This window comes from Pristiophorus japonicus, chromosome 15, assembly GCF_044704955.1.
Source record: "Pristiophorus japonicus isolate sPriJap1 chromosome 15, sPriJap1.hap1, whole genome shotgun sequence".
Classification (NCBI taxonomy): domain Eukaryota; kingdom Metazoa; phylum Chordata; class Chondrichthyes; family Pristiophoridae; genus Pristiophorus; species Pristiophorus japonicus.
In genome coordinates this window covers 109,785,666-109,798,661 of record NC_091991.1, presented here as the reverse complement: position 1 = coordinate 109,798,661, position 12,996 = coordinate 109,785,666, and the positions used below count along the sequence as shown (strand labels likewise).

The 12,996-nt window shown below is 43.7% G+C and overlaps 1 protein-coding gene across 3 annotated transcripts in view; it reads right to left on the bottom strand.

Moving 5' to 3' along the window:
- Window positions 1–2,557: 2,557 nt before the first annotated feature.
- Window positions 2,558–12,996, bottom strand: part of tecpr1a (tectonin beta-propeller repeat containing 1a) — a 125,500-nt gene continuing 115,061 nt past the window's right edge. The window contains exons 25-26 of one of the 3 annotated variants that reach the window (XR_011596801.1): window positions 8,236–9,401; window positions 5,280–5,347 (exon numbers count right to left, since the gene is read on the bottom strand). Coding sequence is in view for 2 of the 3 variants with exons in the window: in XM_070900767.1 (XP_070756868.1) it covers window positions 9,216–9,401 (186 nt within the window). In the remaining variant the exon portion in view is untranslated. Of the gene's footprint in view, window positions 9,402–12,996 lie in introns of all 3 variants that reach the window. The other 2 variants (XM_070900768.1, XM_070900767.1) reach the window with 2 other exon arrangements.

The window sequence follows — 12,996 nt, the reverse complement described above, 5'->3', positions numbered from 1 at the left end:
TATTGAATCCTCTACCACTATGGCTCTGTCCTGTAGAGGACACTGACCCAGCGCCTTATTACTGAGGGTGACACTGACCCTGTCATCATCATCATAGGCAATCCCTGAGAGTCGAGGATGACTTGATTAGCGTGCAGTGTTGGGTGTATGCGCTGATGACCATAGCGCACTGGTTCCGGGCTAGAGTGAGCCGAAGAATCATGAGACGTTCGCTTATCCCGCAAGGGGAGACTCTGAAATGGCCCACCAGCTCATTCCTGATGGTGAAACCAACTCCATGGAGGCGGCATTCTTCCTCTGGTTTGTCTTTCCAGAGGGTGTAACCAGCACCTTGCTCTTTGAGCTTGCCTTCCCCTGCCTGCCGAGTCTCACTTAGGGCGGGACCGTCAACGTTGAAGCATCTGAGTTCCTGGGCAACGATAGCAGTGCGGTGTTCCGGTCTGTTTTCACAAAAGAGAGGGGTGATACAGACACTGTTATCGAGGAGGAGGTATGTGAAATATTAGATGAAATAAACAAAGTGAGAGAGCAGGTATTAGGGGGTTTAGCAGCTTTGAAAATGGATAAGCCTCTAGGCCCAGATCAAATGTATCCCGGGCTGTTAAGCGAAGCAGAAGATAAAATAGCTGAGGCTCTGACCATCATTTTCCAATCCTCTCTGGTTTCAGGTGTGGTGCCAGAGGACTGGAGGACTGGTAATGTGGTACCTTTGTTTAAGAAGGGAGAAAGGGATCGGCCGAGTAATTACAGGCAAAGCAGCCTAACCTCAGTGGTGGGAAAATTATTGGAAAAAATGCTCAAGGACAGGATAAATCTTTATTTAGAAAGACATGGATTAATCAAGGACAGTCAGCACAGATTTGTTAAGGGAAGATTGTGTCTGACTAACTTGATTGAATTTTTCGAGGAGGTAGCCAGGAGGGTCAATGTGTGTGATGTAGTGTATATGGATTTTAGCAAAGTTTTTGATAAGGTCCCACATGGTAGACTGGTCGTGAAAGTAAAAGCCCATGGGATCCAGAATTGGCTCAGAGGCAGGAAGCAAAGGGTAATGGTTGATGGGTGTTTTTGTGACTGGAAGGATGTTTCCAGTGAGGTACTGCAGGGCTCAGTACTGGGTCCCTTGCTTTTTGTGGTATACTAGACTTGAATGTAGGGGGTATGATTAAGAAGTTTGTAGATTATCAACCACACAGCCGATTTTAGTATAATGAAGAAGAAAGCTGCGGACTGCAGGAAGATATCAATGAACTGGTCAGGTGGGCAGAACAGTGACAAATGGAATTAAATCCGGAGAAGTGTGAGGTAATGGATTTGGGGAGGTCTAACAAGGCAAGGGAATACACATTAAATGGTAGGACACTGAGAAGTGCAGAGGAACAAAGGGATCTTGGAGTGCAGGTCCACAGATCCCTGAAGGTAGCAGGCCAGGTAGATAAGGTGGTTAAGAAGGCATACGGCATGCTTACCTTTATTAGCTGGGGCATAGAATATAAGAGCATGGGGGGGGGGTTATACTGTATAAAACACTGGTTAGGCCACAGCTGGAGTACTGCGTGCAGTTCTGGTCACCAAATTAGAGGAAAGGCGTGATTGCACTGGAGAGGGTACAAAGGAGATTTACAAGGATGTTGCCGGAAGTGGAGAATCTTAGCTACGAGGACAGATTGGATAGGCTGGGTTTGTTCTCCTTGGAACAGAGGAGGCTGAGGGGAGACCACATTGAGGTATATAAAATTATGAGGGGCCTAGAGATAGTGGACAGAAAGGGCCTATTTCCCTTAGCAGAGGGGTCAACAATGAGAGGGCATAAATTTAAAGTAATTGGTAGAAGGTTTAGCGGGGATTTGAGGGGAAATGTCTTCACCCAGAGGGTGGTAGGGGTCTGGAACTCACTGCCTGAATGGGTGGTAGAGGCAGAAACCCTCACATTTACAAAGTACTTGGATGTGCACTTGAAGTGCCGTAACCTACAGGGCTATGGACCAAGAGCTGGAAAGTGGGATTAGGCTGAGTAGCCTTTTGTTGGGTGGCACGGACACGATGGGCCAAAATGGTCTCCATCCGTGCTGTAAACTTCTATGATTCTATGAAATAATAAGGCACTGGGTCAGTATCACCCTCAGTAATAAGGCCCTGGGTCAGTATCACCCTCAGTAATAAGGCCCTGGGTCAGTATCACCCTCAGTAATAAGGTCCTGGGTCAGTATCACCCTCAGTAATAAGGCCCTGGGTCAGTATCACCCTCAGTAATAAGATACCGGGTCAGTATCACCCTCAGTAATAAGACCCTGGGTCAGTATCACCCTCAGTAATAAGGCCCTGGGTCAGTATCACCCTCAGTAATAAGGCAGTGCATTATTCGGACTCATGGCCATATTGTATAACGAATCCGAGTTTCTGGACTTGTGGAGATGGATAAAACATTTTCAAATCTAATCGATTTGCATAAGCACATCCAGGGAATGGGTGTGATCAGTTTGTTTTTGTTGTGAGCAAAGGTTAAAAAGTGACACACACAATATTAAGATACACTGAAGGAAATTAGGACACAATATCATGTTTTGGTAAAATTATTTAACACAGCATTACACCCAGTTTAGTAAATGATACATTTACACAATAATTTCGATAGCAAGAATATACACTTACATCACAGGGGAACTTACAATCACTTGAAAAGGTAACAAATATAGATAACACACAAAAATATGAGAGCTTTTAACACACCACCTTATATTTATTAATCACATAATTTAATACAAATGGTTTGCTAATAATCGTCAAGACCCGTTTAACCTCTATAGAACCACTGATTTCTTTAGCATACCCCTTATTTTCCTGGCTCAGGAAAAAGAATGAATCTCCAATACACTGGTATTCTCAAGATTGAAATTCAGAATCAAACAGCATTGGTGTTTTGGCTGAAGTCCCGCAGATAGAAAAGTTCAACAGTCCAGCCACCATTCCTGCTCTTGGCTTCGGAATGCATTTTCGCCTACAAAAATGACTGGCTCACCGATGCTTTCAAGCGCATAAACTAATCACTGCCTTCATATTTATTTCTGTATAATAGTGGTTAATTCACCAAAGCACACAGAGATACAATAATCAACAATTAAGATGCTCCTGAGAGAGTGCATGCAGACCTGAAGCAGCAGAAATAGTGAGCAGTAATGCTGGTCCTGCTAGTTTACATTATTCTTAAGAAGACAACCCATCTTTTCCAAAATATGGTAAAGATAAAATATCTGTACATCATAAATAAAATAAAATATAATGTAAAAGAGGCCGTATTTTCAGTGAAGTTCCGAGAATGTGTGCCGAATAGCCATTAATTAAGGATTTCTCAATCAAACATCACAGATATCAAGAATATCTCCCAACATAATTTTCAAACACCTGGTACTGAATGGTAATGGATCCTAAAGTTATTTTGTTTATCTAGTACTCTTACACATCACTAACTTCCCTAAGGCTTGCCTTACATAGTATTAACAGCACAGAAACAGGCCATTTGGTCCATCAGATCAGTGCTGGTGTTTATGCTCCACATGACCCTCCTTTCACCCCTCTTCATCTCACCCTATCACCATATCCTTCTATTTCTTTCTCCCTCATGTGCTTTTCTAGCCTCCCCTTAAATGGACCTATGTCTTCATTCTTCAAATAAAATACGTCCATCACATATTACTAGAATGAGCCTGAGATGCTAACAGTGAGAATCCCAAGGGCTACAGCCCCTGAAGGAGGCTTGTGAAGTTGGTAATGCCAATTACTTTCAAAGCTGGTTCCCATGACTTGTCCTCTTAGCGTACAAAAGTCACTTTCCTCGTGGACACCATCAATTCTTTTCCAGAAGATACGTGGAGAAGGACAACAATTAGCATGGTGGGAAATATCTTCTGAGCAATAATCAGAACAGAACTGTATACAACAGCTTTTAGTCCAAAGCACAGATATACTTATGGAGGATACTTTCTCTTTGAAATGAACACAGGAAAGGAGGCCTAGAAATTGGGGAACGCTGGAAAACATTGGTGGCCAAGGATAACGGCCAGTGGCCGAGAGAGCTCAGGCAGTACCGCCATGTTGGTGTTGCCTGCTCATTATCATCAACATGGCGGGGATTGTCTAGTGCAACGTGCTCTTTGCAGCGCTACTCTCTGAAGGCCAAAGGTCACCTGTCTCCGCAAGCAGTGTCGGGGAACGGGGAAGGAAGGAGCGACCCCAACAGTTGCCGTACGTGCTCCAAAAATATTAGCTGCCACCCAATGTTTGTTGATTTTTGATTTGTTTATGACATGAATGCAGATAAAAGAGATTTGATCACAGATCATCGTCAATCATTGCAATGGAGATCGCCGATTGATTTACTGACCCACAAACATTGTAGGCCTCCTGGAAGGCTGCCTGAAATGTGATCCCACCCCACACTGATGGGCAAAAAATGAAAGTTTCAAAGAAGAACCTGGGCAAAGAAGGCATTTGAAGTTCCGCCGTCCATCCTCATCAGTCCTGTCAGGCTCCTCATGGCTGCTAACTCTGCTGGAAGATCTTTTAGCACCGACTGGTGCAATGTGAGCAGAGAACTCCAAAATGGATGAGCTGGCATCAACTCGCTGTTGTACGTTGATTGACATCACGCTCCAACTCATTAAAATAATCTCACCGATAGCAGGCAACAGCAACACTGCCGACCTGCTGAAAATGGCGGCTGCAGCAGGACCCGCCACCAGCTGGCAGAATGGCAGAAGAGCGGCAGCCACCATTTTTTCACCATTTCATGGCACTAACGAGTGACGCAAACCACCCAATTTCCAGGCTGTAGTCTTTGTTTATTTAATACATTCCTGAGATGTCGGTGACACTGGCAAGGCCGGCATTTATTGCCCATCCCTAATTGCCCTTGAGAAGGAGGTGGTGAGCCGCCTTCTTGAGCCACTGCAGTCCGTGTGGTGAAGGGCCTCCCACAGTGCTGTTAGGGAGTGACTTCCAGGATTTTGACCCAGCGACGATGAAGGAACAATGATATATTTCTAAGTCAGGATGGTGGGTGACTTGGAGGGGAACTTGGAGGTGGTGGTGTTTCCATGCGCCTGCTGCCCTTGTCCTTCTAGGTGGTAGAGGTCACGGGTTTAGGAGATTCTGTTGGAGATTTATTCACGGGATGTGGGTGTTGTTATTCACATGTCACAGCACTGCAGGAGGGCGAAGAATGTTGGCAATACAGTTTGCTTTAGTGAATCATAATGTTACTCATTTCAAGAAAGGATGGCATTAAGGCTTTGGCTTGGGCAGTAAAACCACGATGGACGCTCGCAGTGTGAAGATCCATATTCGACACCTTGTCACAAATGAGACGGAGATTTTGAACAATTAGATTAACGACACCAGCAGGGTTTGTCAACTGATGCGTACTACCATTCCAGCGCATCGTTCCCGAGTCAACTTGGTGAAAACATTCAGTGTGGCAGAAGTTAATTTAGTTTAGCCATTAAAGGTTCAAATGGTGACACATGACATATTGCAGCACACTGTTGAATGGAACACAATTTTTCCACTGGCACATTCACAAACACTTATTTGTGCTGCACCACAGCAGACTCTCCCAGTAACTGTGGAATTCCTACTTGTACTGTTTTCGTACGTTTTAAAAGTGCTTTCACTTCTTTACGGGCTGAAAAGTTCAAAAGAAAATATTTCAAGGGTTCCAAAATATTTAGCATGTTATTTTCCAAGCTGAGTTAGGATGCTGTAATATAGAGTTCTGGGGCAGTAGTTCAAGAGGACAGACTGTTCCTACACCACTCTCATCCTCCTTAACTTGCTGTGCTAAGGTGTCTCACTGCCACATGAGGCGAGTCATTTTAAAACATCCTCCAACCACTGATAAAACACACCAGGTGTGAACAGAGTTTCGACTTAGCAGCAATATCACATCTAATGTTCCCCAGCCCATTACTTTGCCTTTAATTCCCCCAGTTCGTTACTTTGCCTTTAATTCCCCCAGTTCGTTACTTTGCCTTTAATTTCCCCAGTCTGCACTTTGTCTTTAATTTCCCCAGTCCGCACTTTGCCTTTAATTTCCCCAGTCTGCACTTTGCCTTTAATTTCCCCAGTCCGCACTTTGCCTTTAATGTCCCCAGTCTGCACTTTGCCTTTAATTCCCCCAGTTTGTTACTTTACCTTTAATTCCCCCAGTCTGCACTTTGCCTTTAATTTCCCCAGTTCGCACTTTGCCTTTAATTTCCCCAGTTCGCACTTTGCCTTTAATTCCCCCAGTTCGCACTTTGCCTTTAATTCCCCCAGTCTGCACTTTGCTTTTAATTCCCCCAGTTCGCACTTTGCCTTTAATGTCCCCAGCCCCAGTTACTTTGCCTTTAATGTCCCCTGCCCGTTATTTTACTTTTAATGTCCCCAATCCCAGTTAATTTGCTGCCTTCTCCTGGATCGTGTTGGAAGTTCCCTATTCCCCCAGCAACTGTCCAATCCCTCACTGTGGAAAAGTTCCATGTGTAAGCCCGGAAAGTGAGGGGTCAATTTTACTGATGGCAGCAGGTCAGGTCAGGTTGAAGTCAATGGAAAGGAAAATTGTCTGGGTGTCAATGGGCCAAGCTGTAAATAAAACACTGGGCCCATGAAAATATTCCTCAACAAGTCATTAACACCTTCAAGAGAGGATGGCTACTGGCAGCAAAAATAGAAAAATGGTCTCACTGCTGGGTATTCGGTTCCCCAATAATAACCGATTGCTAATACTGGAGGGTGGGAGGGCGGGGGGGAGACCAGAACTATGGGTCATAAATACAAGATAGTCACCAATTAATCCAATGTGGTATTCAGCACAAATTTCTTGACCCAGAGAGTGGTGAGAATGTGGAACTCACTACCACAGGAGTAGTTGAGGTGAATAGTATCGATGCATTGAAGGGGGAGCTAGATTAACACACGAGGGAGAAAGGAATAGAAGGATATGCTGATGGCCTGAGATGAAGTAGGGTGAGAGGAGATTCGTGTGGAGTATAAACACTGGCATGGACCAGCTGGGCCGAATGTCTTGTTTCTATGCTGTATTTTCTATGTAAACACTAAGATAACATTAGATGTATACATCAATGCAATCTCTCACTGTAACATTCAGTAGTTAGTGGACTTGTCAAGTATCCTAATTTATACAGCTGGGTGGAAGAGCGGCTGATTTCTGTGTTATTATTATTCCGTGGGACCATCCCATCTTAATTTAATCAACACCCTCATCATCACACCAGCCACTGACGCCACAGCGACTCATTTTTATAATCAATCTTGTTGAGGTTCAATCAATTAGTTAAAGCTGGGGCTGGTTTTCAATTACATTCAGGTATGGTCTTAGAAGCCGTAGAATCATCCTTGTTTTAACAAACACTTTCTTTGCTAAAGCAGTAATCAAGTTAGCATTAAATGGGAGGGAATAGTTAAGGCAGTATGAATTGTTTAGCACAAACGAAAAATACTGCGGATTCTGGAATCTGATATAAAAACAGAGAATGCTGGAAATTTCAGCAGGTCAGGCAGCATCTGTGGAGAGAGAAACAGAGTTAACGTTTCAGGTCAACGACCCTTTGTCAGAACTGGCGAATGTTCGGAAAGAACACATTCTTAAGCACTGAAAGGGGGAGAGGAAGAAAGAACAAAAAGGAAGGTCTGTGATAGGTTGGAAGGCAGGAGAGATTAGAGAGACAAAAGGGCCGATGGGCCGAATTGAGATGGTAATGACAGGAGTCAGAAAAAGGTTAGTCAAGATAGGGTGTGAATGGTGGGGTAATGACCAGCTGCCATTAGAGACAGAGAGAAAAAAAAGTGAGAGAAGAAGAAAAAAAAACGTAAGATGGGGGGATGGGGGACATGGGAGCCAAAGGTGGCCAGAGGTTCTGCTCTGAATTGTTTAACTGCAAGATGCATAATGTCATTTTTCAAATTTGTGGTCTAAAACAATGAGCGGGCAGGAGAAGCAGGCTATAACTTTAGCTCATGTATCATGGGCTGTTGGGCTGCCTTTGTGTGTAAGATAAACGGTAGAACCACTGGGTTCCCATTATAAACGGCACTGGATTTATATAGGAGCATTGAATGTTGTTTCTAGAAGTTGAACATGTCTAGATTCAGAGGGATCCATACCCGGTTTAGTTTTGTATTTTGTTCATCCCTGGTATTATTAATCAAGTTAATTAAAAAAAACAATTAACAATGTACCTCAGAATTTTCCGTGTTGGTGGATGGTCGATGTTACATAGAATGTACAGCACAGGAACACGCCCGTTGGTCTATTCTGTGTCTATGCTGCACACGAACTTCCTCCCACCCCTCTCCATCTCACCCTCTCAGTTGCAAAGGTAAAAGGTAGTTTGATGACTTTAGTTAAAACACTTCCAGGTTGAACACGTAGCAACATCCAAAGCATGTGCACCATTGTTCTAGAAGAAGTATAATGGACACAAGAGCCATCCAGCATAATACTGCAACCAATACTACTGACACTCATGTGAACTGAATACACTACACGTGCATTCAGAATGCTGCCTCAACCTAAAGCAAACAATGCAGGACAACTCGTCATATATTCAATCTGTTTAAAGAGCTGCCACTGATCAACCACAGCCAACAGTTCAGCACACACCCTGGCTGTACCCATCTACAACAGGACCCGTTCCTGTCTCCCAATTCGCATTAGTGGGTTTGTGAAGCTCAGGGTCACGTTACACCTGGCCCTTTAATAGGTTGTAACGATTTAGAGCACGTGCAAAAGCTGGCCCACAATGCGACAGGCAGTTCATGGCACCGCTGCAAGATGCATTATGGGACACACTGTCCTGAAAACAGACTGGATTGATCCTTTATTAGGCCTTCAAGCCTGAAAACATAGCAGATTACAGCCCGACCAACACGACAGTGGAGTGGAACAAACATATTGTGCTGGTTTTGGACATTTCAGTGTTACGCAGTTTGAGGTAACTGCACTACATTTTTGGTTCTCAATTTCAAACAAAGTGAGAGCCATTTTGTTGCTAAAAGCGTGGTATAACTAGGATAACAGTTAACATAGAAACCTTACAAGAGCATTCTGCTTACTTAATACAGGGACTAGTCTCAGATTGATCTGGGAAAGAAGATCAGTAGTTGCCCAAACTGATGATAACATCATAAAAAAGATACAAGGGTTATGGTATAATCTGTCAGCAGTTAACAGCACTTGCATCCAGTTCCTGTTGTTCATTGATTATTAAACTGCTTCTAGAATTAGCACCAGCAGCTCCATCCTGGTTAGTCAATTTCAGTGGCGCGTTATCAGGTGCCATGGGAACAGGATTGTGTGAAGGGTCCATTGAGGTTGCTCTGATTGTAATGTGATCCCAGCCACCCTTTAAAAAGATCAAAATTTCATGTTATCTTCATGAAAGACACCCCACAGTGTGTAATTGAAACTTAAATTGCAAGTAGTTAAGGATCATTAAAATTGTTTTTTTTTGAGATTTAAAACCCTGGGATTGTATATAGAATAATACAGCACACAAGGAGGCCATTCGGCCCATCGTGCCTGTGTCGGCTCTTTGAAAGAGCTATCCAATTAGTGCCAGCCTGCTGCCCCTTCCCCATAACCCCGCAAATTTCTCCTTTTCAAGTATTTATTCAATTCTCTTTTGAAAGTTAGTACAGAAGAGGGCCTTTCAACATCGAGCCCGTGTCGGCTCTCCGCAAGAGCACCTAGGCTAGTCCCACTACCCAGCCCTTTCCCCGTAGCCCTGCAAAAAAATATTCTCAGAGGTACCTATCCAACTTACTTTTGAAAGCCGTGATTGAGTCTGCCTCCAGCACCCTTTCAGGCCATGCATTCCAGATCCTAACCTGGATCTCGCTATGTAAAAAAGATGTTTCTTATGTCACCTTTGGTTCTTTTGCCAATCACCTTAAATCTGTGTCCTCTCAACCCTTCCGCCAATGGGAACAGTTTCTCTCTCTCTACTCTGTCCAGACCCCTCGTGATTTTGAACACCTTGATCAAATCTCCTCTCAACCTTCTCTGCTCCAAGGAGAACAACCCCAGCTTCTCCGGTCTATCCATGTAACTGAAGTCCCTCATCCCTGGAACCATTCTCGTAAATCTTTTCTGCACCCTCTCTAAGGCCTTCACATCCTTCCTAAAGTGCGGTGCCCAGAATTGGACACGATACTCCAGTTGAGGCCGAACCAGTTTTTTATACAGGTTCATCATAATTTCCACACTTTTGTACTCTATACCTCTATTCATGAAGCCCAGGATCCCGTAAGCTTTTTTAACCATTTTCTCAACCTGCCCTGCCACCTTCAACGATTAGTGCACATCTACCCCCAGGTCTCTCTGTTCATGCACCCCCTTTAGAATTGTACCCTTTAGTTTATATTTCCTTTCCTAATTCTAACAAAATGTATCACCTCACACTTTTCTGCATAAAATTACATCTGCCACGTGTCCGCCCATTCCACCAGCCTGTCCATGTCCTCCTGAAGCCTATCCCTCCCCTCCTCACTGTTCACTATACTTCCAAGTTTTGTGTCATCTGCAAATTCTGAAATTGTGCCCTGTACACCCAAGTCCAAGTCATTAATATATATCAGGAAAAGCAGTGGTCCCAGTACCGACCCCTGGGGAACACCACTGTATACTTTCCTCCAGTCCAAAAAACAGCCGTTCACCACTACTCTCTGTGTCCTGCCATTTTGTATCGATGCTACTGCTGTCCTTTTTATTCCATGGACTTTTAGTGCCAAAAACTGGGTGGGGCACATCAGGAACAAACGGCCTTGCCCTCCCAATAACAATCTGGCAAATCTGGGGGAAATGTTTTTTTTTTAAATTGTAAGCAATGCTTAAATTCAACAAAACAAAGTATGTAACTAAGGACCGGCACCATTTCTATGTGACTCAATTGTGGTTTCAAAAGTTCTGCCAAACACATTCTTGCAGTACGACTTACAGCAATGGTTCTCAAACCGTTTCAAATGGATTTGTAATCACGGACACCCTCCAGCTAAATTATAATACCATATAATACTCATACGAAAGGAAAGTACTGCGTGTAAATAGTGTTTTGATAATGCTTTTAAGAAAACAGGTAATCACAGATATCAGTGAGATGGGGGTGCCTGTTCTCATTGCAGAGTCTGTTAATTATTGGCGTGATGCTTGACAATGGCACTTTATCCAACCAACGATTAGTCACTGACCAATCAGAAAAAGGGGCGGGATCATGTATATATTTTTTAAAAACATATGATTTATATATATATAATATATAAAAATGCGCGTGTGTGAGTTTATGTATTACAATAATTCAAAATTAATTATAGATAGATGCATTCCAGAGTTGTTTTCAATGGATAAAACCCAAGCCTAGTTTGATTGACGTGTCAAAGAACCAATAAATGGGGTTTGTGGTTGGGGGGTGGGGGAGGAGGGTATTATTAGTGTTAATAACATTTAATTTATCGTTATTGAAGAAGTCGTCCGCACGCCCAACACGAGACTCCCAAAGCAAGCGCTCTGCGCAGAGCTTCGACGCGACAAGCGAGCCCCAGGTGTGCAGAGGAAACGCTTCAAGTACACCCTCATAGCTTCCTTGATACAATGCAACATCCCCACTGACTCCTAGAAATCCCTGGCCCAGAATCGCCCAAAGTGAAGGAAGAGCATCCGGGAGGGCGCTGAGCACCTCGAGTCCCGTCACCGAGAGCAAGCGCAGACAGCGGAAGGAGCATGTGTCAACCCAGGCTCCCCGCCCACCCTTTCCTCCAACCACTGTCTGCCCCACCTGTGACAGAGACTGTAGGTCCCGCATTGGACTCCTCAGTCACTTGAGAATTCACTTTTAGAGTGGAAGCATGTCATCCTCGACTGTCTATGATGATCATGGTTAGAAATCTTTTTATTGCATTATGTTTATTGCATATGAAACTTGTGACGGAAATGGTTTGAGTTCGCAGAAGCCTGGAAAGTCTCCAGGGATCCCGGTTTGAGAACCGCTGAACGAGAGCACTAGACAAAATGACAGAAGCATAATCACACAAAAAAACAGTAACGGTGGTAGAGACCATGAATCTTAAAATGTGGTTCATTTTACACCAGAATACAGTACGTCTGAAATTGACCTAGTTTATTTGTGTCGGTCGCACCTATACTTTGACCTGGAGATCCCGGCCTCCTCAGTTCCGTATTGAGTGTGTACGGACCCGGGAAGGCTTCGCAAAAGCCGGTTTTCTGCGCAAATGCGCTGAAAACCGGCTTTTCCAATCTGTCAAGCTGGAGCTTAACAGATCCAGTGTATCTCGGGAACCAGGACATTTGCATGGGCATGGTTGTGGTATTTACCCATATCTTGCGCAGCAAGTGTCCTGAAATCTCTTGCGCCTGATAAAAGCAGGCACACAGCCAACTTTTACAAGCGTAAGGGTTTTACAACATACAAAAACATAATAAAATAAAATTTAAAATAATGGCATGGAAATTCCACTTTCTCTTTCCCGCAGGCGTTTGACTAGATTTGAGAGAAAAAATGCGCAGCTACCTGAAGCTGGTGCGCCTACAGGCCTCCTCTCCCTGCACATCGGGACGTGTGCAGGCCTGGAGCTGGAGTCACATGGCTCTGGGCAGCCAATCAGGTATAGTATGTTCTCATTTATAGTAATAGTTTCGTCAGTCCGAAACTCCTATTACTATGAATGAGAACCCCCCGCCCCCCCCCCCAACATTAATAAAAAATAGAAAATATACACTACATATTTAAGATTAATTTAAATTAAAGTTATTAATGTCATAAAAAAATATATATTTTCCCGATTTTTAAAAATTATGCCTTAAAATAACCGTTGTGGGGAGGGTTTTTAAACAATAAAATATGTTTTCATAACGTTATTTTTATTATGTTTGTGAGTTTTAAAACACTTGCGCCTGTAAAAGTAGGCGCAAGATTTTGGAGGACA